Source organism: Oncorhynchus nerka, linkage group LG22, assembly GCF_034236695.1.
Source record: "Oncorhynchus nerka isolate Pitt River linkage group LG22, Oner_Uvic_2.0, whole genome shotgun sequence".
Classification (NCBI taxonomy): Eukaryota; Metazoa; Chordata; class Actinopteri; order Salmoniformes; family Salmonidae; genus Oncorhynchus; species Oncorhynchus nerka.
In genome coordinates this window covers 72,400,453-72,425,459 of record NC_088417.1, presented here as the reverse complement: position 1 = coordinate 72,425,459, position 25,007 = coordinate 72,400,453, and the positions used below count along the sequence as shown (strand labels likewise).

The 25,007-nt window shown below is 43.7% G+C and overlaps 1 protein-coding gene across 1 annotated transcript in view; it reads left to right on the top strand.

The window, feature by feature from the left end:
* Positions 1–6,235: 6,235 nt before the first annotated feature.
* LOC115105640 (connector enhancer of kinase suppressor of ras 2-like) overlaps positions 6,236–25,007 on the top strand; it is a 43,086-nt gene continuing 24,314 nt past the window's right edge. The window contains exons 1-6 of the mRNA XM_029627883.2: positions 6,236–6,730; positions 14,153–14,316; positions 18,293–18,495; positions 23,073–23,178; positions 24,325–24,366; positions 24,517–24,636. Of these exons, the coding sequence (XP_029483743.1) occupies positions 6,667–6,730; positions 14,153–14,316; positions 18,293–18,495; positions 23,073–23,178; positions 24,325–24,366; positions 24,517–24,636 (699 nt within the window). The 5' untranslated portion in view covers positions 6,236–6,666. The remainder of the gene's footprint in view (positions 6,731–14,152; positions 14,317–18,292; positions 18,496–23,072; positions 23,179–24,324; positions 24,367–24,516; positions 24,637–25,007) is intronic.

The window sequence follows — 25,007 nt, the reverse complement described above, 5'->3', positions numbered from 1 at the left end:
ACTTTGTTATATACCCTTTGTTGGCAATGACAGAGGTCAAATGTTTTCTGTAAGTCTTCACAATGTTTTCACACACTGTTGCTGGTATTTTGGCCCATCCCTCCATGCAGATCTCCTCTAGAGCAGTGATGTTTTGGAGCTGTTGCTGGGCAACAGGGACTTTCAACTCCCTCCAAAGATTTTCTATGGGGTTCAGATCTGGAGACTGGCTAGGCCACTCCAGGACCTTGAAATACTTCTTACGAAGCCACTCCTTTGTTGCCTGGGCGGTGTGTTTGGGATCATTGTCATGCTGAAAGACCCAGCCACATTTCATCTTCAATGCCCTTGCTGATGGAAGGAGGTTTTCACTCAAAATCTCACGATACATGGCCCCATTCATTCTTTCCTTTACACGGATCAGTCGTCCTTGGATGCAACTCAGCATTCTTTGTCCTCCAAACATGACGAGTTGAGTTTTTACCAAAAAGTTATATTTTGGTTTCATCTGACCATATGACATTCTCCCAATCTTCTTCTGGATCATCCAAATGCTCTCTAGCAAACTTCAGACGGGCCTGGACATGTACTGGCTTAAGCAGGGGGACACGTCTGGCACTGCAGGATTTGAGTCCCTGGCGGCGTAGTGTGTTACTGATGGTAGGCTTTGTTACTTTGGTCCCAGCTCTCTGCAGGTCATTCACTAGTTCCCCCCGTGTGGTTCTGGGATTTTTACTCACCGTTCTTGTGATCATTTTGACCCCACGGGGTGAGATATTGCGTGGAGCCCCAGATCGAGGGAGATTATCAGTGGTCTTGTATGTCTTCCATTTCCTAATAATTGCTCCCACAGTTGATTTCTTCAAACCAAGCTGCTTACCTATTGCAGATTCAGTCTTCCCAGCCTGGTGCAGGTCTACAATTGTGTTTCTGGTGTCCTTTGACAGCTCTTTGGTCTTGGCCATAGTGGAGTTTGGAGTGTGACTGTTTGAGGTTGTGGACAGGTGTCTTTTATACTGATAACAAGTTCAAACAGGTGCCATTAATACAGGTAACGAGTGGAGGACAGAGGAGCCTCTTAAAGAAGAAGTTACAGGTCTGTGAGAGCCAGAAATCTTGCTTGTTTGTAGGTGACCAAATACTTATTTTCCACCATAATTTGCAAATAAATAAATAAAAATCCTACAATGTGATTTTCTGGATTTTTTTTGTCATTTTGTCTGTCATAGTTGAAGTGTACCTATGGTGGAAATTACAGGCCTCTCTCATATTTTTAAGTGGGAGAACTTGCACAATTGGTGGCTGACTAAATACTTTTTTGCCCCACTGTATGTATTTCTCTGTTCCCCATCATGTCTTTGTGTGAGATTGTTTGTGTTACGTGTGTATTGTTGACGCGCCAAAACTGGCTTGTTTTTTCCGTGTTATTTTTCACGAAGATGTTTATTGTTAAACATAATTATTGTGACTGTTTTGCGCTTTCTGCACTTTTAAAAATAAAGTGTGCGCCTGTTCACAAATCTCTGCTCTCCTGCACCTGACTTCGCTACCAATACTCACACATCTGATACCTACTCTATAATATTGTATACAACCGTTTATGGACATAATACTTAAAATACTTGCAATATTATGAATTGCAACTTAGTTCACAAATTTTTCTGAGAAACCAAACAGACTCTTTGGATGTAGACTGACCCATTAGCTGCTCACACACACTCAGAGCACAGGGACAGATACGAGTCTACAAGGGTAGAGTAATAATAGCAGGAGAGAGGAGAGAGCTTCCCCAAAGATATAAATTATTCACAGATAATGGGGAAATTAATAGCGACATAAAAGTTCCATTCATAACTTGCAAGGAGAAAATGAACTGAACAGTTGTAATTTAAGGCTCTTGTATTTCACATGCCTGTAACGGATATCGTCCTCTTCGCCTGAGGAGGGGTAAGGATCGGACCAAAGCGCAGCGTGGTAAGTGTTCATGATGATTTTAATTAAAGAAAGCACTGAACACTGAATCAAAACAATAAACGATGACATGAATTTACAAAACCGAAACAGTACCGTGTGGCCCAAACACACACACAGAAACAAACACCCACAAACCAAATGTGAAACCCAGGCTACCTAAGTATGATTCTCAATCAGAGACAACTAACGACACCTGCCTCTGATTGAGAACCATACTAGGCCGAACACAAAACCCAACATAGAAAAACAAACAGACTACCCACCCCAACTCACGCCCTGACCATACTAAAACAAAGAATAAAATAACAGAACTATGGTCAGAACGTGACAGTACCCCCCCCCAAAGGTTCGGACACCGGCCGCAAAACCTGAACCTATAGGGGAGGTTCTGGGTGGGCATCTGTCCGCGGTGGCGGCTCTGGCGCGGGACGTGGACCCCACTTCACCATAGTTTTTGCCCGCCTCCTCAACCGCCCCCGTGGCCTCTTATGAGCGGCGACCCTCGCCGCCGACCTCTGACTGGGGACCCTAGCAATGGGTCCCAAATGGACGGGAGACTCTGGCAGCGCCGGACAGGCGGGAGACTCCGGCAGCGCCGGACAGGCGAGAGACCCCGGCAGCGCCGGAGTGAAGGGCGATTCCGGCATCGCCTGGCTGACTGATGGCTCTGGTGGCTCCTGGCTGACTGACGGCTCTGGTGGCTCCTGGCTGACTGATGGCTCTGGCGGCTCCTGGCTGGCTGACGGTTCTGGCGGCTCCTGGCTGACTGGCGGCTCTGGCGGCTCAGGCGGCTCGGGGCAGACGGGAGACTCTGGCGGCTCAGGACAGACGGGAGACTCTGGTGGCTCAGGATAGACGGGAGACTCTGGCGGCTCAGGACAGACGGGAGACTCTGGCGGCTCAGGACAGACGGGAGACTCTGGCGGCTCAGGACAGACGGGAGACTCTGGCGGCCCAGGACAGCCCGGGAGACTCTGGCGGCTCAGGTCAGATGGGAGACTCTGATAGCACTGGGAAGGAGAAAGGCTCTGGCAGCACTGGACAGGCGGGAGCACCTGTAGGGAGAAAACGGAGAGGCAGCCTGGTGCGGGGGGGCTGCCACCGGAGGGCTGGTGCGTGGAGGTGGCACCGGATAGACCAGACCGTGCAGGCGCACTGGAGCTCTTGAGCACCGAGCCTGCCCAACCTTACCTGGTTGAATGCTCCCCGTAGCCAGGCCAGTGCGGCGAGGTGGAATAGCCCACACTGGGCTGTGCTGGCGAACCGGGTACACCATGCGTAAGGCTGGTGCCATGTACGCCGGCCCGAGGAGACGTACTGGAGACCAGATGCGTAGAGCCGGCTTCATGGCACCTGGCTCGATGCCCACTCTAGCCCGGCCGATACCAGGAGCTGGAATGTACCGCACCGGGCTATGCACACGCACCGGGGACACCGTGCGCTCCACCACATAACACGGTGCCTGCCCGGTCCCTCTCGCTCGCCGGTAAGCACGGGGAGTTGGCTCAGGTCTCCTACCTGACTTAACCACACTCACCATGTGTCCCCCCCAAGACATTTTTGGGGCTGCCTCTCGGGCTTCCAGCCGCGCTGCCGTGCTGCCTCCTCATACCGGCGCCTCTCCACTTTCGCTGCCTCCAGTTCTGCTTTAGGGAGGAGAAATTCCCCTGCTTGTGCCCAGGGTCCCTTGCCGTGCAAAATCTCCTCCCAAGTCCAGGACTCTTGTGTTTTCGGCCGCTGCTGCCCGTTACCACGCTGTTTGGTCCTCTGGTGGTGGGTGTTTCTGTAAAGGATATCGTCCTCTTTGTCTGAGGAGGAGTAAGGATCGGACCAAAGCGCAGCGTCGTAAGTGTTCATGATGATTTTAATTAAAGAAAGCACTGAACACTGAATCAAAACAATAAACGATGACGTGAATTTACAAAACCGAAACAGTACCGTGTGGCCCAAACACACACATGGAAACCAACACCCACAAACCAGAAGTGAAACCCAGGCTACCTAAGTATGATTTTCAATCAGAGACAACTAACGACACCTGCCTCTGATTGAGAACCATACTAGGCCGAACACAAAACCCAACACAGAAAAACAAACAGACTGCCCACCCCAACTCACGCCCTGACCTTACTAAAAGAAAGAATAAAATAACAGAACTATGGTCAGAACGTGACAGTACCCGTCTTGCAAAGCAGATTACACATTCTTCTGTTTAAATTAGTCAGAGATGCTGACAAAGATTCCTCCACACAGAGCAAATGTATTCACATACCCGTAGGGGTGGGGCAGAGGAGCAAGAGCCATTGCTAATCTTACATAAATAAAATAAAGGACAAGCCAAGATGCTTTGATTTAACAAAGCAAGACTTGGTGGTTAACAGCTATTGTCCTATGAGATAGGCCTATATTATATATTCTTATCTTGTGTATCGCTTCCTGTATATCCTTAGACTTCAAACACTAATTTTTTGATATACATCTTGATTGATATCACTGAGAATTAGTCTTTGAGGCATTTTAGAAAATTAGAGGCTGATTCTTTGTTGTACCATGATTCTGGGAAGAACAACCATCCCTCTTACGTCAATAACATGATGGTGACTAATTTGACACAAAACATGAACTGTGCAAAGCCTGAACAATATTGTTGAACAGGTCAGGGGTCATGGAAAAAGAGTGGTTCTTTGTTCTGATGCTCTATAGGCTCTCTCATAGAGGTATTGTGCATTTTGGGCTAGTGTGCAACAGTCTAACTACCAATACTGAGGGGTTTGAAGTGGCTGTATCCGTGCTTTAGGTTAGATTATTATTTACAGAATACGACTCAGAATAGTTCAGTGTGCAGATACATTACATCACATCTGGTTAAGGCCATGAAAGCCACATATGCACATTATGCCAAACCAGTAAAGCAAAATCACATCAATTAATCTGAACTTGTTGTTTCCATGAGCCTACTTTATGAGGCAGCATGTCAACCTATGGTGGGCCTATTCATGTTGCAGTAGTGGGATGCATTCATGCTAGTCTTCTACTGCTTTCACCTGAGTGAGTGGGATGTTTGTTATGTCAAGGAGATTCATTGTAGTCGTGACTGAGTCTTGAGTCTGTTGGTGGATTTATTTAATAGAGGGTGTAATTGATGTGACGGTCAGCCCCTGGCGCTCTCCAGCCCCAGTGAACTGGGTGTGCCTTGATTGACCCAGGCTATGCTGACAGGCAGCAACATCCCAAGGCCTCCAATTGATATGTGTGAATTAAAGTTAGAATCCTTAATTGCTACATTCATTTTTGGACTTGTAAATTAATGATATATTCTTCTACATCTGCATTGCTTGCTGTATGAGGTTTTAGGCTGGGTTTCTGTACAGCACTTTGTGACATTGACTGATGTAAAAAGGCCTTTATAAATACATGAATTGATTGATTGATATATACCCTTTGATTCTTTAAGAATATAACTTATAAATGAATTCCTCAATAGCTTTGTTCATCTGTCATACCCCATCAGAACCCAAAATATAAGCTTGTTTTCCTGTAAATGTACACAAACACTGTAATGCCTCAAAACATGGTTAAAACTATAATTTTGATATCATGGATGGTCAGTTCTTGCATAACTCTTTCTATGAATTTGAGAGTGGTTATATTTTTCCAGGCCTATCACTCAGCGTTTTACCAAAACAGGCGAGGTGTCAGCTTTGTAATTGTTTCAATTAAGGGTTTTTATTTTTAAGCAAGGCTAATTATTTTCTGTTAATGGATAAAAGCGCCCACTCTTTCATAACCAGCCTAGTCCTGTAATGTATGGTGTTTGTGTAACCCTGATACGGTCATATTTAATATAAGGCCTACAGTATCATATGCCTTCAATAGAAACTCATAATGCATAGTGAAACAATTGGGTATAAAACATTACACATTCTGAGTTACAAACTTGTAACGGATGATTGTTCGGTTATTTCAAATAACAAAATATATATTGCAATGCCCTATGCCCATTCATTCTTCTCTTTCATACTCTCAATTAGACATATCAATTCATGGTATATTGAATAGGGCTACATCTCAACTTTATTCGTAAAGGATGATAATAAGAGAGGGGGACATTACAGCATCCTCAGCCTCTGTTACGACCGTATTTTCCGCTAGGCAGCGCTTGTATGATGGAGGCGTGAACAGCGACAAAGAGGCGAGGGAGATACAGTGAACGTGCATCTGATGAGGATTAAAAAAAGCCTGCAAGCGCTAGTGTGACTCAGTGGGTTGGTCTGAAGGAGAATACATGGACTACACAATGCGACTGGGAAATACACCCACAGATGCCAGTGAATGCGTTCTCTATTGGATGGTTGGAGGCTGGCTGTATTGATCAGTTGATACTAGTCTGGAGATTAATTGGCGAGAGGGTCGCAGACGGTTCCACCAGAATCATGCAGTGTTGGCAGCAGCCGACATGAATGACAAATAAAGGAGATATTCGCGATATTCGAGCGAACAACACAAGCACCAAGCGCAGAGGATTGTGTAGACATCTATCGGACTTGAATCAAGCCACGCATAACGTCGCCTCGGATCCGATGGACCTCCCTCGCCGTTGTTAGAAAACACGCAAACGGACTACAGAATCAAACATTGGTGAATTTGGTGAATGTAATAGATTGAAGTGTTAAAGCGTTTATTTTGTCAGGCGAGACCTGAAAAACTTCCACAATGGCTCTGGTCATGGAACCTGTGAGCAAGTGGAGTTCGAGTCAAGTGGTGGACTGGATGAAAGGTACGCCACGGTTTTAAGATATATGTACATTAGTTGTTGGCAACCAACCTGCACACAAAATGCAGTGAAATATATATTCTCTTGGCTCAAGTATAACGGCACTAAATGCGCCCACTCCGATCAATAAACAGTGCGAGGCTAGAGCCATCACTGAGGATTGGGGAAAACAAAAACACCTGCTGAACCTCAGTATATGTAGTCAATTATATAATGGCAACATACTGATATTTTATTATATTATGTTATTATATTCTATGTGGTATATCTATACCACAAATGGAATGACATTTTCAGTAGAAATGTGGGGTGTGGAATTGGCAGTGATATAGATTTGGACCTGAGAGAATCTCAAAGCACTGGAGGATGAGTTGGTTCAGTTGGTTCAGTTCAGTTGGTTCAGTACAGTATTTGCCTTTTAAATGGCCGATCAGAAGGGTCTGAATATTACCATTATGGGATTAATGATCCACTGAAATTAAGGCATTGGGATGAATTTGACTCTGAAGTTAAAAAAGTATTTTTAGTAATGTAGACCTGTAGGTATTTGAAGTGTAGCATGTTAGACACTAATATATGTCAAATGACTTTAATTTCTGTGGAGGTTAGTTATAGGGAATGTAAAAGATGGATTTTGTAAAGAATATATTACTAATAGCTATTACATTCCTCTGGAGTGGATCAAGTGCATATGCTAAATATATTGATTATTTATTAACTACATCCCAAAATATTATTTCACATCTGCAATACAGCGTGTGATAATGCAGTAATAATCTTAAATGAAGACGAGAAGACAGATGATTCTGACAGTATGTGGTGCTAGTTCAGGGGATTCATATGAGAGATGTAGTGTGTGTGAGGTCATGGATCAAGGCTGGAGGTAGGCCCATGTTGTTTTGGAGAGATGCTTAACCAGATGGTGGTAAATCCCCATGTGTTGCTGAGCCACTGTGGATTGATGGAACAGCAGTTGATAAGACTATCTTTAACACACACACACATGCGCCTGCATGCACACACACACGCACACACGCACGCACACACACGCACACGCACACGCACACACACACACACACACACACACACACACACACACACACACACTTTCCATTTGAGAGAGAGAATATGTTTTCTGTTCATTCTATGGTTATTGTTTCCATAGATTGTGTGCTACTGTCATGTGTTTCATGTGTATCTCATGCCTGTGTACCTCATTGTTGATATGTATCATTATTACTGTGTAATGTGTTGGTGGTCTGTGCTGAGCAGGGTACTCATGTGGATGAGTATACCCTCGCAGTGATGCTCAAACTAATGTGTTAATTTACTTATTCATGCCTCCACACTGCCTCAACACACGCTCATTCACAGACGCAGTCACGCTCCAAACATACACAGGAGCTTGTCTGGCTGGCTGAGTCAGACATGCTCCTGACTGGCTACTGGGACACAAAGCAGTTTACAAGTTCTGTAAAATAGTACATATTAGTCTAGGTGTCTGTGTGTGTGTGCATGTGTGTGTGTGTGAGAGAGAGCTTTTGCTTGGAAAGACTACTGGAACAGGAGGATTATAGGGATGTAATGGAAGAGTAAGTGGGAATGGCAGAGGAGAGAGGAAAATTATAATAATGAGGAGATTCAGAGCTGATGGAGAGAAGAGAAAGAGATTGTATATTGGAAGAGATGGAGAGGAGATGAGGAAGGGAAGACATTTCAGAGGGAGGGCCCTATGGTAGCCCAGCCACATCTGATGACTAGAGCTGAGACAGGTTCTAGGCGCAAAGCCTATAATAATGTTGATGTAAAGTGAGGGATGGAGGAATGGAGGGAGCCACAGTCACAGAGAGAATGAAAGGAAATGGAGTTTGTGTAATCTTGTCTCAGATCCATTCTTATACTCCCAGTCCCAAGGGCCCACAGCATCTCGGTCTCATCATTACCATTCAGAGGTTCCATTATTAGCATACAGCTCAGTGATGTCCTGAACCCATATAGGAGCACCCAGTGGCCTTCCCATAGTGCCACTCTCTGCATCCTCCGGTGTTTCCTGTGTCCAAGCCTCTCTACTCCATCAGTACCGACAAAGGCCTCTCCACAGAGAATACCCCTCCACTTACGGAAAATATATGGATCCTTTAAATTAAGGGCGAACTGTGCTTATTTAGACATATATTGCAGTTTAAACAGCTGCAAATACTTGGTTTATGTTCAAGCTAAGTGTTTTATGAAAAGAGAAACAGTTTCATAAATTATAAATTATTTTCACACAAAACACCTGCCACACATTTGTGCTAAAGGCGATTAGTAAGATGATCATGGAGCTAGCTAAGCTCTAATGCACTGTCCAAGTAGAATCATGTTGAAAAAGACCAATCTCCTCACTTGGGTTGCATAGCATGCATATTTGATGTTTGAATATTATGAGCCATATGTTGGGTATGGGAGTGTATGTATAGCCTAGAGTATGTGTGTGCACATTTACACCATGTTTCTCTGGTTAGAGTGTGTTTATCGTCTTCATTTATTTTTTATTTAACTAGGCAAGCCATTTAAGAACAAATTCTTATTTACAATGACTGCCTACCCAGGCCAAACCCTAACCTGACAAGACTGGACCAATTGTGCACCACCCTAAAGGATTCCCAATCACTGCCGGTTGTGATACAGCCTGGAATCAAACCAGGGTCTGTAGTGACACCTCTAGCCCTGAGATGCAGTGCCTTAGACCACTGCGCCACTCGGGAGCAGGTGAGCAATTAGGGTTAAGTGCCTTGCTCAAGGGCACATCACAAGATTTCCCCCCTAGTCAGCTCAGGGATTCAAACCAAGCTCGTGGATTTGAACCAGCAACCTTTCGATTACTAGTCCAACGCTCTTAACCGCCCTGTCAAACTTTATGTGTGTGTGTTTTGATCTGAATGGCTGGCACCCTGCCCATGTCTCTTGACAGGGATAAAATATGTAGATTAACATAGTGCCCCTCCCCTAGAAAGCCAACTCAATAATGTATCACAACACTAAACAGAATTTACTCACCTCAGCCTCAATTACTAGTGGATTAATAGTCTCTTAATCAGATTTCTCATTTCATCTCTCTCTGTGTCTCTCTGTGTGCTCCTGCAAGTCTGGGTAGCTGTCTGTCTCCTCCATTGATCTCATCACAAAAATAGCTCTGTTTGTTAATTTAACAGGAGGCCAGGCCCGTTGATTAAGGGGGATTTCTGGGGTAAAGCTATAGGCTAGTTTGTTATGGAGGGGTTGCTCTGCCCATTTAGATGGACGAAGCCGATCTCTGAATTGAGGTGTAATATAGATGTTTAAAGAACAAATAGGTGTTTGTCCTTTAGAATGGATTATCTGTGTGTTTATATATGTTATCTGGAGAGAGCATTCATACTTTAGACAATGTCCCTGCTTGTTTTGGTGGGTTGAAGTTTAGAGGTTTTATTTCTATATCCATAACGTTTCAATTACATGTTTACTTACAGTATTGTCGTCTTGCAGCAGACTCTACTCCAAACCCCACTGTATGGTTTCTATAGCAACATGGGCATTTTTTCATTGACAAGTGGGTCTCCATTAACTTGGTAAAGAGGTGGATTTGTTAAGCCCTTAAATTGTGTACAAAGCCATGGAGCTCTCTTCTTGCAGCTTCTCCATCATTTAGCTGCCAGCTGAACTTGAGCTGAATCCTTCATTAGGTCTAGGCCCAAGAAGACATTGAGATTAAATCAAAAGGAGGAGATGAGGGCTCCACCGCCTTCTTTGTGGGAGGCTGACCAAGGGAGGAGAAAGGATAGAAAGAGTGTGGGAGAGTGGATGAGGGAGAGATGAAGAAACACTGAGATAGAGAGATGAGGGAAATGGAGCTGCTGTGCTCTGGACCAAAACACAGACAACCTGACTGGTTCTGCTTCCTCTCCAGTTCCTTCTTGTCTGTTGTATGTAAAGGTGTGTATGAGTGTGTGTACACTGTTTATCTGTATTTTAGCCAATGTAAGGAATAATGGCTTCCATGACTAGGTGACCGTTAATTAATATAACACATTTACCATCCCCTGGCTTCCACACCTACAAGCCATTTTATAAAGTCTAATAAATCCATGTAATATAGCCTCCCCCTTCACAATAAATCCATGATTTATTTTAGACAGGTCAAAAGAAGCATGATATGAAGAAAATGTAGTCTATTTCAGAACAGAATAGCATACTCTTGAGTTGCCCTTATGTTAGGTCCTGATCTGGCTATGACAAATAGCTGTGGGCAACACTAGTTCATTTAGCAGACAATATTTGCTTATAATTCAATGGCATTATTTTATAGTATGAAGAATACAATTGAACAAAGTGCGCATAAACGGCTATTCTGTGTAGAGCGGTTAACAAAGAAATAGGCACTATATTCTTCATTTGGAGTAACTTTGGAGTAACTTTGTATCTTTAGTTGTTCTACATACGTTGGGCTATACGTTTTGATATGTAATACATTGTAAGGCTGCATGATGAGATTCTAATGATGATTTGAAAAAAAGTCGCTTGAAAGGCATGAGCTCTGCTTTGTTTTTTTTTGCGCAGGCTGTACACACTCCAATAGTCTTCCATTCACAATTTGACAAGCACTTGATAATGCCTCGATTTTCACGGCGGCATCTCCTTTGTGGCGGTAATGACCCCTAAACAAATCCATGCCTTTTGCGGCCCGGAGTGCCGTGATGTGCGGTTCTCGCTGAGAGTGCAGCACAATCCGAAGCGTCTCTCACTCGCATGGCTCTCCGTCACCCGATCGGGTCTTTCTCACAGGCTACAAGTCAGACACATCCGGGACGCAACTGCGCGCGTCCTTATCCAATTCCGAAGTGCATATTGAAGATATTGGAAGAAATGTTCACATTTACTTTTCGTCAGCCAACAAGATGAGTAGGCCTAACGAAGAGCGAAACCAATAGCCTATGTGTCAAGTTCACTGTCTTCAAACTTCCTGTCATAAATGAGCCAAGGCGCAGCGTGCATGTAGTTCCACATCTTTAATAAAGTGAAACCTTCACAAAAACCAACAACAGGTAAACAGAAACCGACCGTGAAGCACACAACCACACATAAAATAAATAATTACCCACAACATTAGGTGGGGAAAAGGCTGCCTAAGTATGATTCCCAATCAGAGACAAGGATAGATTGGGAACCACTCAGCCAAAAACAAAGAAATAGAAAACATAGAATGCCCACCCAAATCACACCCTGACCTAAACAAATAGAGAAATAAAAAGGCTCTCTAAGGTCAGAGCGTGACACTATGTCAATCTACTATCCTCCATAGTACAAAAGTCGACCTATTATATTCTGTTTCTGTTTGAGAAATAAATATTCTAAACATAGTATGGGACAGTTGTGGGATGCAATAGATCACAAATTATTTGAGATTCTTCAAATAGCCATCCTTTGCCTTGATGGCAACTTTGCACACTCTTGGCATTCTCTCAACCAGCTTCATGAGGTAGTCACCTGGAATGCATTTCAATTAACAGATGTGCCTTTTTAAAAGTTCCTTAGAGTTACCAGCCTCAGAAATTACAACCCAAATAAATACTTCACAAAGTTCAAGTAACATACACATCTCAACATCAACTGTCCAGAGGAGACTGTGTGAATCAGGCCTTCATGGTCGAATTGCTGCAAAGAAACCACTACTGAAGGACACCAATTAGAAGAATAGACTTGCTTGTGCCAAGAAACACGAGAAATGGACATTAGACCGGTAGAAATTTGTTCTGGAGTCCAAATTGTAGATTTTTGGTTCCAACGGCCGTGTCTTTGTGAGATGCGGTGTTGGTGAACGGATGATCTCAGCATGTGTGTTTCCCATCGTAAAGCATGGAAGAGGAGGTGTTATGGTGTGGGGGTGCTTTGCTGGTGACACTGTCTGTGACTTATTTTGAATTCAAGGCACACTTAACCAGCATGATGTGTGTGTGTGTGTGTTTGTGTTTGTGTGTGTGTGTGTGTGTGTGTGTGCGTGTGTGTGTGTGTGTGTATCTGTAAGCAGTGGGTGTCAGTGCTGGAGAAATTGTGTGTCAGTGTTGAGTCCACATTCAGATAGACACTGACTGATGGTATTTGTACAGCTGTGAATTAAAGCTTTCAGAGAGGATCACTGAGATGGTGCCATCTCTGTTTTTGTATGCCAGGGGGATGGGAGGATCAATTTGAAAAGCTCCTCTATTCCTCCCCCAGGGATGAAAGGATGGAAGAATGGAAGGATGATTCTGTGTGTCCATTGGGTTTAATGTGGGACTAAATGTTTACTCTTTGTCAGGCCTCTGTCAACTGTTGGTTATGAGTGGGCTGTCGACTGTTGGTTGTGAGTGGGCTGTATGTGTGTAGTAAATGCTGTGAGTGTTTGAATATGTCATGGTCTTAATAAATATATGATGTGTGTCAGTTCTGTTAACAATAGGAGGAAGGTTGTATGTAATGGTATGCGTAGGGGGAAAGGGTTGATTGTGTGTGGGTTGTATGTACCATTGTAATTTGTTGGACATCCGTGGAGGTCTGTGTAACGTGGGTGATTAAAGTCTGCCTATTTCCTGGCTAAGGCTGTGTATGTATGTCTATGGCTGGCTAAGGCTGTGTATGTATGTCTGTTCAGCTGTGCCCAGAACAGCACTATGTTCAGCTCTGCCACGTGTGTTCATCTTTGAGATCTCTGTGTGTCAGTTAGTATTAAACCAAGCACTGGCACACACTCAAAGGCTACAGTTTCAAAGCCCAGAAATGAGAGCTGCGGAGACACTCACACACACACAGACGCACGTACGTACGCACGCACGCACACACTCACATGCAGATGCATGCACACACACACTCACACACAGACGCACACACACACTTAGAGGGAGAGAGTGAAAGAGGGGAAAGTGAGAAAGAGAGAGAGAGAGAGAGAGAGAGAGAGAGAGAGAGAGAGAGAGAGAGAGAGAGAGAGATGAAGTGATTGAGTCACTGTAAACCCCTCAGGACTGCAGAGCTGAACTGATAAGAGGGAGTTTCTTCACACAGCCCTGACCAGATAACATAACATCTTCACACACAATATTTAGACTGATGTCTGGAAGGGACTGAGGTTGTTGGGGCTTACATCTGAAACACACTGCCAGCGTAGGCCTTAGTTGGTCATAATAACCTGGATGGATGGATGGAGTTGATACAAAGACTATTGTAACTTGAATAATATTATATTGTTTCTCAAAGTTATATGCTATTACAGTTCCTTACCAGAAACATTTTTCAATTAAACATCAAGACATGTATATGAGGTAGTAGCAGACAGGAGCAAAGAGGAGTGAGCCAGAACAAATTCATTTATCACATTAATATTTCCCTTTGTAATTAGTCTTCACAGCGTCATCTCGTATCCTCTCTCTCCAGGGCTGGATGACTGTCTGCAGCAGTACATTAAGACGTTTGAGAGGGAGAAGGTGGGGGGAGATCAGCTGCTTCGTATCACTCACCAGGAGCTGGAGGACCTGGGAGTGTCCCGTATCGGACACCAGGAGCTCATCCTGGAGGCTGTGGATCTACTCTGTGCTCTGGTGAGTAGTCATGATGGAGTCAGGGGGCGCTGGTCAGTGGTTAGGGCTAGCTAGAGTTAGAGCTTATCCTAGAGGCTGTGGACCTACTCTGTGCTCTGGTGAGTAGCCATGATGGAGTCAGGGGTGCTGGTCAGGGGTTAGGGCTAGCTAGAGTTAGAGCTTATCCTAGAGGCTGTGGACCTACTCTGTGCTCTGGTGAGTATTCATGATGGAGTCAGGGGGTGCTGGTCAGGGGTTAGGGCTAGCTAGAGTTAGAGCTTATCCTAGAGGCTGTGCCCTAGTGAGTCCTCCACCCCCTTCATTCAGTCATGTATTCCTCTCTAGAGTCACCACCAGGCTGTGTGGAGTCATGAATCATACAGAGAATCTATGATTTAAACAGAGATTCAATGACTCATCCAGAGGATCCATGAACCCCCCAAAGAGTGTGAATCAAGTCAGAAAATCAGAGAACCATCCAGAGACTCACCAACTGAAGTAGCTTTTTAGTCCAAGCCTAGGCGTAATCTGTGTCTGGGAAGTCAAGTTTTGGTGTTTAATCTGTTTTGCTTTGAATTTTTTGGACATAGTGAAGACCCCTTTTATAGAGGTCAGACAGGCAGCTGGTGGGGATAGTGCTTAACTGTAAGAGTCTTTACAGCTTAGGAGTACAGTGCTAGGATATGTTGAAGCATTTTTGCTCTGACAGCATTTCAGACTCTTGTTCAATCTTATACGTTTTATTTTGCCTGACGTCTGTGTCAATTTTAGGAGATATCATTTTATAATCCCCTTTAGGTTGCATTTTCTTTCTGATTATTGATAATTATTAGTTGCCACCTTCACAGCTGGCTAAACTTCTGATTTAGGCTGATAGTGTTGCGTTAGACCAGGTAATTACCCTGTTTGTCAGTTCACTTCCACTGGTCCTTGTGTATGCTGGAGGGATAGTCACTCACTGTAATTGATTCCAGAGAAAATAAACACACACATACTGTACAATCACACCACCCCACACACAGACGCAAAACAATACACAGCTTCTAGGGTGGTTTGGGTGGGTGTGACACGTGGATGATAGAGAGTGATGACCAAGAGAATAGAACAGATAGAGAGAAAGAGGGGAAGAGAGAGGAAGAAAGAGAGGATAGAGAGTGCAAGCAGAGATTGAGTGGGTGAGATTAATGGGACTAAAGGGAAACGAGTGACGCGTAAAGAGGAGGTGGGATGGAGAGTGGGAAGGAGTGATGTAGAGAGAGAGGAGGGGACGGAGAGTTAGGAGACAGAGGTCACAGATGTTATCTGAAGCCCACTCATCCTCCATAGCCATATGGGTAAGCCTCGTCTTCACTCCCAAAGCCCCTTATGTAACTGGGATTTGGTTAAATCAGTCCGTCAGGCATGCTGTATTAAATATGATTACTCATCGGCCAGCCCCCATCCAAGAAACTCTGGTGTTGGGACTTTACTTTCATCTGATGACTGTTATTTATCTAATCAACTAACTATGTAACAATTAACTAATTAGGATTTGAGGCACCACGAGAGCGGTTCTTTAAAGAGTAACCATCTCCCAAATTAAACCCTTAAGGTCTTTACCTATCACATACATAAATAATCAACTTATTAATCATAACCCCGTATCATCTCATCATTCTGAACAGTCATAACCTCCTTGCATCTGCAAAAACCTGGGCCTTACTTATGATTCAGTACTACACAAATTGATTTAATTATTTATTTACTAGCTAACTAAATGATAACACAGGATAAACATACACAATACATTAGAAACAGGTCCCTAGCGACTAACAACAATATGGCTGCTTGCTACAAAAGACATGGAGAGGGTGAGAAAGAGAGACAGAGACACTTAAAGTTGGTCAATTTAGAAACTACTCTCACAGTAATCATATACTTTGCACACGAACCGCCGCCCGCTTGGAGTAAGAAATCATGAATGTATTTACGTGAAAATGTCTTGGTTCGCCGGGTATCTCTGTCGGAACCAGGCCTCCTTGGAAAGGGGGTTGGACCTTTTCACGGCACGCTTCTAAGGCTCTGATTTCCAAAAGGGTTTTCTCTGTTGCTCTCCTCTGCTTGTCGTCCGGTATCCGGTGACTTGTCGTTTAGTCCTGAACAGAACTACAAGTTCATTTTTCTTCCATTCGCTCTGGAAGAAGCTTCTTTGAAGATAGGCTAGCCAGCCGTGTTGATGGTTCCCAATGGAGTAATGGGAGTAGCGTACTACAATGGCTTGAAACGAGTAGTAGAGTGGTCCCACTTAAGTTCACTTTTCTAGATACTTTACTTAGGACAGCTAGCAGTGATTGTCCGGAAGGTAACTTCATCGTCTCTTCCTCGTGTTAAGATTCAGAGCTCAAACCACTTTAAACGTGAGGTTATTCAAAAGGGGCGGTTCTGTCAGGCTGACACGCTCTCTGACCTCACTCAAGGTGGCGGTGACTACTTACTGTGCACAGTTATAGAAACAATTTTTTCTTACAGTTTCTAAAATCACAACCCGCTCTTAGCAAAAATACTTTCATTATTTTTCATATAGCATACACAAGGCAGAGAATGGAAACTTCATTCATGTAGTGTGTATAATTTTCAAGTTACAGTATTTCCTTTATAACATTTTTAATGACATCACAAATGACATTAGTGTTCTTTTAGGTCGCCTCTGTCCATTCACAACGTTCAATGTTAGAAAAATTGTTCCAGTAGTTACTTTTGAACGTGTTAGAGTTTCGGCTAGAAAAGTCTTTCCTTGGGTGAATTTGGAGAGGGATGTCTGAGTGTTCTGTCCTTGATTTACAACAGGAAGTGAGGTGTTAACCCCCATTTACAGGTGAGAGGTGTTAACGCCCACTTACAGGTGAGAGGTGTTAACCCCCACTTACAGGACGTGAGGTGTTAACCCCCACTTACAGGTGAGAGGTGTTAACGCCCACTTACAGGTGAGAGGTGTTAACGCCCACTTACAGGTGAGAGGGGGTCTGCTTTAAGTTATTTATTACAAAGCTGATCTGACCTATTTGGATCCTCACAGGACAGTCATGACACTGGCATGACAGAAGCCCACAGACCTCCACGTACATAGGGGGCATTGTGGGTAGTGCATAATGAGTGTTCTGGTTTCCCCACACATGCGAGGTGACAGCTGGAGGGAGAGTGGGGGTGTGTCTGATGGATCGCTGGTTCTGTTAGATCCTCACATGTTTGTCACACATCGAGGCAGGCGTAAGCAGGCGGGCAGGAATCCCTATGAGCCCCTGCCAGTACGACTGACTTTTTATTTACCACACCTTTAATCCCTGTACTTTCACTGCCTGCATGGAAAGAAACGTTACAGTGAATGATTTGTTTATGCCACAATCACTTCCTTTGAACGACAGTGTGAACAGTGCTTACGCACAAGGGAGTTTAGGGAGCGTTTTTATCATTACCGTAGACTTGTTTATCTCAACAACATTATCATACAGTATATTTACAGCCTTTGGGGAAGGTTATACCTAATACGTTTTTTTGCACTATTTGTTAGAGCCTGTAAGTAAGCATTTCACTGTAAGGTCTACTACACCTGTTGTATTCGGAGCACGTGACAAATAAACTTTGATTTGATTTGAGTAGCCTTTCATTTTCTCTTTTAGTTGCCTTCACATGTACAGGATGTGACTCACTGGTTAGTGTGCACTCATTCTTCACACACTATAGTGAAGATCTCCTTTGGTGAAATGCACCTGTGGCAGTCGACTTCCTGTAATTGTGTATAATATTGGCTGTGACATTGCTTTTGTTTTTTTGGAATGTATATCTACAGGGTAAAACCACTTGAGACCCATTGAGACACAACATTACCTCTTTCTGAGGGTTCTGTAGAAACATAAAACAACAGAAAGCATCAACAATCCCATGTAAATTATAACGACAACAAGAATCGACCAAAACAAAAAAAATCATGTTCCCTCTCCTCTCTCTCTTTCTCACTCAGAACTACGGTTTGGAGACAGAGAATCTGAAGACTCTATCCCATAAGCTTAATGCCTCAGCCAAGAACCTGCAGAACTTCATCACAGGGCGGCGTCGCAGTGGTCACTATGACGGCCGTGCCGCCCGCAAGCTGCCCAATGACTTCCTCACCTCTGTGGTGGACCTCATCGCTGCAGCCAAGAGCCTGCTGGCATGGCTGGATAGGTGAGATTTGCAATGAGCTACAGTACACACACGCATACATGCTCAGGCACACTATTCTACCCAGACTATTTTCATAGGTTGCTTTTCAAATCACACACTTCTCTATGTAGTACACTACTTTTGCCTCAACCCATAGGGTGTGTCATGTCTCTGAATTCTTTAATATGACATGCTATTTTATCAAATCGATTACCTAACATGAATTGATTACGTGATTGAATTAAATCATGCAACAAAAATGTACTCTTTAATAACCTGGGGCACCACGGAAGTATTAGTTTATATAGTTAGTTAGTTAGTTAGTATAGTTTGTTCGTTTACATAGTAATTATTCTTGACCTAATATCAGTCTTATCTGAATGTCGTAAAATTCTTGGTTATCTGCACGAACCCAGACTTTACTTATGAATCATCCATACACAATTTGGCTCAATTATTTACTTACTAACTAATTCAACAATTACAGAATGTACAATACATAATAACATTAAACAGTAAATTCCGTCCCTAGTGGACTGAACAAAAACAGTTTGGTTATAACATGATAGATTCAGAGAGAAGAGAAGGGCGTTTTGGAAGGAAGACTAAGGAACATGAATCTCTATTGGACCTGGAAAGCTATTCTCACATAAATACATATGCCACTAACGATAGCTCATTGGGAAAAGCAATGCATTGTATTTACGTGAAGCTGGCTTCGATAGTTGAGCTGGTGAGGCTCTGGTTTGCACAGTCGATGTCGCCATTGTCCTTTGTGGAATCTTCCGGGTCGTCGTGTGAGAGGTTCACGTGGTCTGAGAGGTTCATCTCACTCTGGAGATTCGTCTACATCAGTCAGTGTTCTCGTATTAGATTTGCTACCTTTCCAGCTACAGTCTGTTAGGCTGTCATCTAGGACTCACTTCTTGAGGGATCAATAGAGTAGTTATACTGGACGGGCAGGCAGGTATGGGCAGCGATCGGTTGAAGAGCATGCATTTAGTTTTACTTGCATTTAAGAGCAGTTGGAGGCCACTGATGGAGAGTTGTATGGCATTGAAGCTCGTCTGGAGGTTAGTTAACGCAGCGATAAATCAGAGAATCACCTGCAGCAAGAGCGACATCATTGATGTATACAGAGAAGACACTGCATTGTTGGTTATGGGCTTGTAAGTAAGCAATTCATTGTAAAGTCTACACATGTGACAAATAACATTTGATTTGATTTTGAACACTCAAACATGACTAAGTTGATGTCCTTACATAATTTCCATTAGCAATCAGCTGACAAACAAAAGATGAGTGAGCTTTTATGTAAGTGTTGTTTTGAGAGGTTGGCCATGAGAGAGCGTGTCTGTTAGGTGCTGCTGTTTATCCTCCTCAGGTCCTCTGTGAGATGCTGCCAGACAGTGTGTGTGTGTGTGTGTGTGTGTGTGTGTACGGGTGTGTGGGTGGATGTATTAAGATATGCAGTAAACAAAAATGTATTTTTTCTGCATAACTAGTTTGATTCCCTCGACTTGCACTGCAATTTAAGAACTGAACAATTCCAGCGTCATATACTACACTGAACAAAAACATAAACGCAACATGTAAAGTGTTGGTCCTATGTTTTATGAGCTGAAATAAAAGATCCCAGAAATGTTCCGTACGCACAAAAAGCTTATTTCTTTCAAATTTGGTTTACATCCCTGTTAGTGTGCATTTCTCCATTTCCAATATAAACCATCCACCTGACAGGTGTAAAATATCAAGACGCTTATTAAACAGCATGATCATTACACAGGTGCACCTTGTGACGTGGACAATAAAAGGCCGCTCTAAAATGTGCAGTTTTGTCACACAATAATGCCACAGATGTCTCAAGTTTTCAGGGAGCTAACTGCAGGAATGTCCACCAGAGTTGTTGCCAGGGAATTTAATGTTTATTTCTCTACCATAAGCCACCTCCAACGTCTTTTTAGAGAGTGGCAGTACGTTCAACCGGCCTCACAACCGCAGAACACGTGTATGCGAGTGTTTGCAACGTTGTGAATAGAGTCCCCCATGGCGGTGGCGGGGTTATGGTATGGGCAGGCACAAGCTACAGACAACGAACACAATTGCATTTTATCGATGGTAATTTGAATGCACAGAGATACCGTGACGAGATCCTAAGGCCCATTGTCGTGCCATTCATCTGCCGCCATCACCTCATGTTTCAGCATGTTGCAAAGATCTGTACACAATTTTTGAAAGCTGAAAATGTCCCAGTTCTGCATACTCACAAGGCATGTCACCCATTGAGCATGTTTGGGATGCTCTGGATTGACGTGTATGACAGTGTATTCCAGTTACCGACAATAACCAGCGACTTCGCACAGCCATTGAAGAGGAGTGGGACCTCAAGCTGAACCTCGGCAAGACGGAGCTGCTCTTCCTCCCGGGGAAGGACTGCCCATTCCATGATCTCGCCATCACGGTTGACAACTCCATTGTGTCCTCCTCCCAGAGCGCTAAGAACCTTGGCGTGATCCTGGACAACACCCTGTCGTTCTCAACTAACATCAAGGCGGTGGCCCGTTCTTGTAGGTTCATGCTCTACAACATCCGCAGAGTACGACCCTGCCTCACACAGGAAGCAGCGCAGGTCCTAATCCAGGCACTTGTCATCTCCCGTCTGGATTACTGCAACTCGCTGTTGGCTGGGCTCCCTGCCTGTGCCATTAAACCCCTACAACTCATCCAGAACGCCGCAGCCCGTCTGGTGTTCAACCTTCCCAAGTTCTCTCACGTCACCCCGCTCCTCCGCTCTCTCCACTGGCTTCCAGTTGAAGCTCGCATCCGCTACAAGACCATGGTGCTTGCCTACGGAGCTGTGAGGGGAACGGCACCTCAGTACCTCCAGGCTCTGATCAGGCCCTACACCCAAACAAGGGCACTGCGTTCATCCACCTCTGGCCTGCTCGCCTCCCTACCACTGAGGAAGTACAGTTCCCGCGCAGCCCAGTCAAAACTGTTCGCTGCTCTGGCCCCCCAATGGTGGAACAAACTCCCTCACGACGCCAGGACAGCGGAGTCAATCACCACCTTCCGGAGACACCTGAAACCCCACCTCTTTAAGGAATACCTAGGATAGGATAAAGTAATCCTTCTCACCCCCTTAAAAGATTTAGATGCACTATTGTAAAGTGGCTGTTCCACTGGATGTCCTAAGGTGAACGCACCAATTTGTAAGTCGCTCTGGATAAGAGCGTCTGCTAAATGACTTAAATGTAATGTAATGTAAATGGACAACATTCCACAGGCCAGAATAAACAGCCTGATCAACTCTATGCGAAGGAGATGTGTCGCGTTCCATGATGCAAGTGGTGGTCACACCAAATACTGACTGTTTTTCTCATCCATGCCCCTTCCTAATTTATTAAGTTTCTGTGACCAACAGATGCATATCTGTATTCCCAGTCATGTGAAATCCATAGATTAGGGCCTAATGAATTTCTTTCAATTGACTGATTTCCTTATATGAACTGTAACTCAGTAAAATCTTTGAAATTGTTGCATGTTGTGTTTATATTTTCATTCAGTATATATTGGGACAGTGCATTTTTCTTCTTCTTTTGGCTCTATACTCCAAAGGTTTGGATTTAAACTCAAACAATGACTATACGGTTGAAGTGCAAACTGTCAGCTTTAATTTGAGTGTATTTTCATCCATATCGGGTGAAACGTTCCGAAATTACAGCACTTTTTGTACATAGTCCCCACATTTTAGGACACCAAAGGTTTTGGGACAAATTTAATTACAGTATATGTGTATTCAAGTAATAAAAAGTTACGTTTTTAGTCCCATATTCATACCACGCAATGACTACATCAAGCTTCTGACTACACATTTGTTGGATGCATTTGCTGTTTGTTTTGTTTGTGTTTCAGATTATTTTGTGCCAAATAGAAATGGTAAATAATGTATTGTGTCACTTTTATTGTAAATAAGAATAGAATGTTTCTAAACACGTCTACATTAATGTGGATGCTACCATGGTTACGGATGATCCTGAATTAATACTGAATAATGATGAGTGAGAAAGTTACAGACGCACAAATATCATACCCTCAAGACACGCTAACCTCACCATTTTTGGGGGGGTATGATATTTGTGCATCTGTAACTTTCTCACTCATCATTCAGGATTATCCATAATTATGGTAGCATCCACGTTAATGCAGAAATGTTTAGAAACATATTTGTTCTTAACTGACTTGCCTAGTTAAATAAATGTTAAATGAAAAAAAGAAGTGTGAATTTGACCCAAAACATTTGGTCCCATAAAATGGGGAAACTATGCACTGAAAGTGCTGTAATTGATAAACAGTTCACACGATATGGATAGAAATACCCACATATTAAAGTTGACAGTATGCACTTTTACATTGTTTTATTTAAAATCCAAACTTTTGGAGTATAGAGCCAAAAGAAGAAAATAATTAGGGAGGGCACTGTAGATGCCTGTCATTGTCATATATAATATGTCACACGATATACACTTCATACTCACCCACATGTGTTGTCCAGTCAAAGGGATTAGAATGAAGAATGATCTAATGGTTCATTCCAGGTGCTACTTCTTTTTCAGGTCTCCGTTCGCAGCAGTGGCAGACTACTCCATGACAAGAAACAATGTGATTCAGCTGTGTCTAGAGCTCACCACGATTGTACAGCAGGTAAGCCATCAAACACAGTCCCATATACAGCTGTACCACGAGCCAGCATTACCATGGTTACTGTTTCCCAAAACTGGGTTATAAACAAACATTTCTCAAAGGCCTTTTTTCAATTAAGTTAGTCAACACAGGAGCTGTGTGCTCTGCTCTGCTATTGGAAATGACTATATGTGTCATCATGCCCATGGAGAGAGGACAGCCTCTGGCTACTCAAATGTAGCCTTACCTTTTGTAAAGAGCATGACGGTCTGCATGCCTACCATACAGTATGTGTGCACGCTGGGAGGATGTGTTTCTCTGTGTTGCTCTAATTCATACTGCGGGAACAGTGCTGAGGTGTTCCAATAGATATAAATAGGGGAAGGCTGGCACTGTGTAGAGGCATCCGTCTTCACTAGAGCAGGACATGATACTGTAGGGGAAGGGCTGCAGGGAGGGAGTGTTAGTTCAGCCCTGGGTCCTGCAGGGATTGGCACAAGGACAGGCAGGCACATCCGAGAGGCAGTGGTGTAGGGACGCACCCCCGCAGTCCACCCAAAAGCTCAAGACCCCCCAGATAGCAAATTAACACATCATAACCCATAGCAAAATGTTTAGAATTACAGGAACATAGCTTTAAGACTGCAACATTTTCTCTCAGCCTCATGGATTTATTTTAGGATAGCATAAGGTTAGCTATGAAACTGCACATTTTTCTCTCAGCCTCATGGCAAAATGTATAGAATTGCATGAGATTAGTTAGGGGGGGGGCTTGCTTAGACCTTGCAGGGGGCTTCGCGAAACGGTGCTATGCCACTTAGGAGAGGGTCTGGTCGAAGGCTGGGGAGGTGCTCCAAAAGAGCAGCAGGTATTGCAGCGGAGATTTCATCCGTGTGTGGCTGTCCTTAGAGTCTATCTGATGGCAGAGAGATATCGCCTGTAGAGAGAGAGAAGGAGTGGAGAGAGGTAGCGAGGGATGCAGGCCCCGTAAGGGCAGAGTGACTCACGGTGGACTGTTTGTGTGTGTGTGTGTGTGGGGGGGGGCATTGGTGCTGAACCTCTCTGTTCTTTGCAAATAGCCACTTTGTTATAACTGGAATAATAATCACTTCTCTGACACATTGTCCTGTGGTAACCTCTGCCTCTCCATCTCCCTCTGTATTTCAGGACTGTTCTGTGTATGAGACCGAAAATAAGATTCTGCATGTGGTGAGTGGGCCCACTTATTTCAATTCCCTTCAACACATCCAAACAGAATTAGAATCCCCATAATTGAGTTACTGGCTGGCGACTCATCCCTAATCGATCTAAAATCCCTGTTCACTCTTTTCCCCTTCGCACCATCCTTCTCTTTTCCAGTGTAAGACTCTATCTGGAGTGTGTGATCACATCATCTCCCTGTCCTCTGACCCGATGGTGTCTCAGTCAGCCCATTTGGAGGTAGTTCAGCTGGCCAACATCAAGTCTACTGAGGGACTGGTAAGACTCCCCAATTACTCAGGCATACAGTACATACTAGGTATTGTGCCTTGTACTTATTGTCTCTCTCTCACACAAATACAAAACAGGCACTCTTTCTGGGTAATAGATCAATATTATAGGTAACTCTTATAACCAGTGCATTCGGATAGTATTCAGACCCCTTGACTTTTTCCACATTTTGTTACGTTACAGCCTTATTGTAAAATGTATTACATTACTTTTTTCAATCTACACACAATACCCCATAACAATGCTAAAACAGGTTTTTAGAAATGTTTGCAAAAAAACAAACAAAAAAAACAGAAATACCTTATTTACATAAGTACTCAGACCCTTTGCTATGAGACTCGAAATTGAGCTCAGGTGCA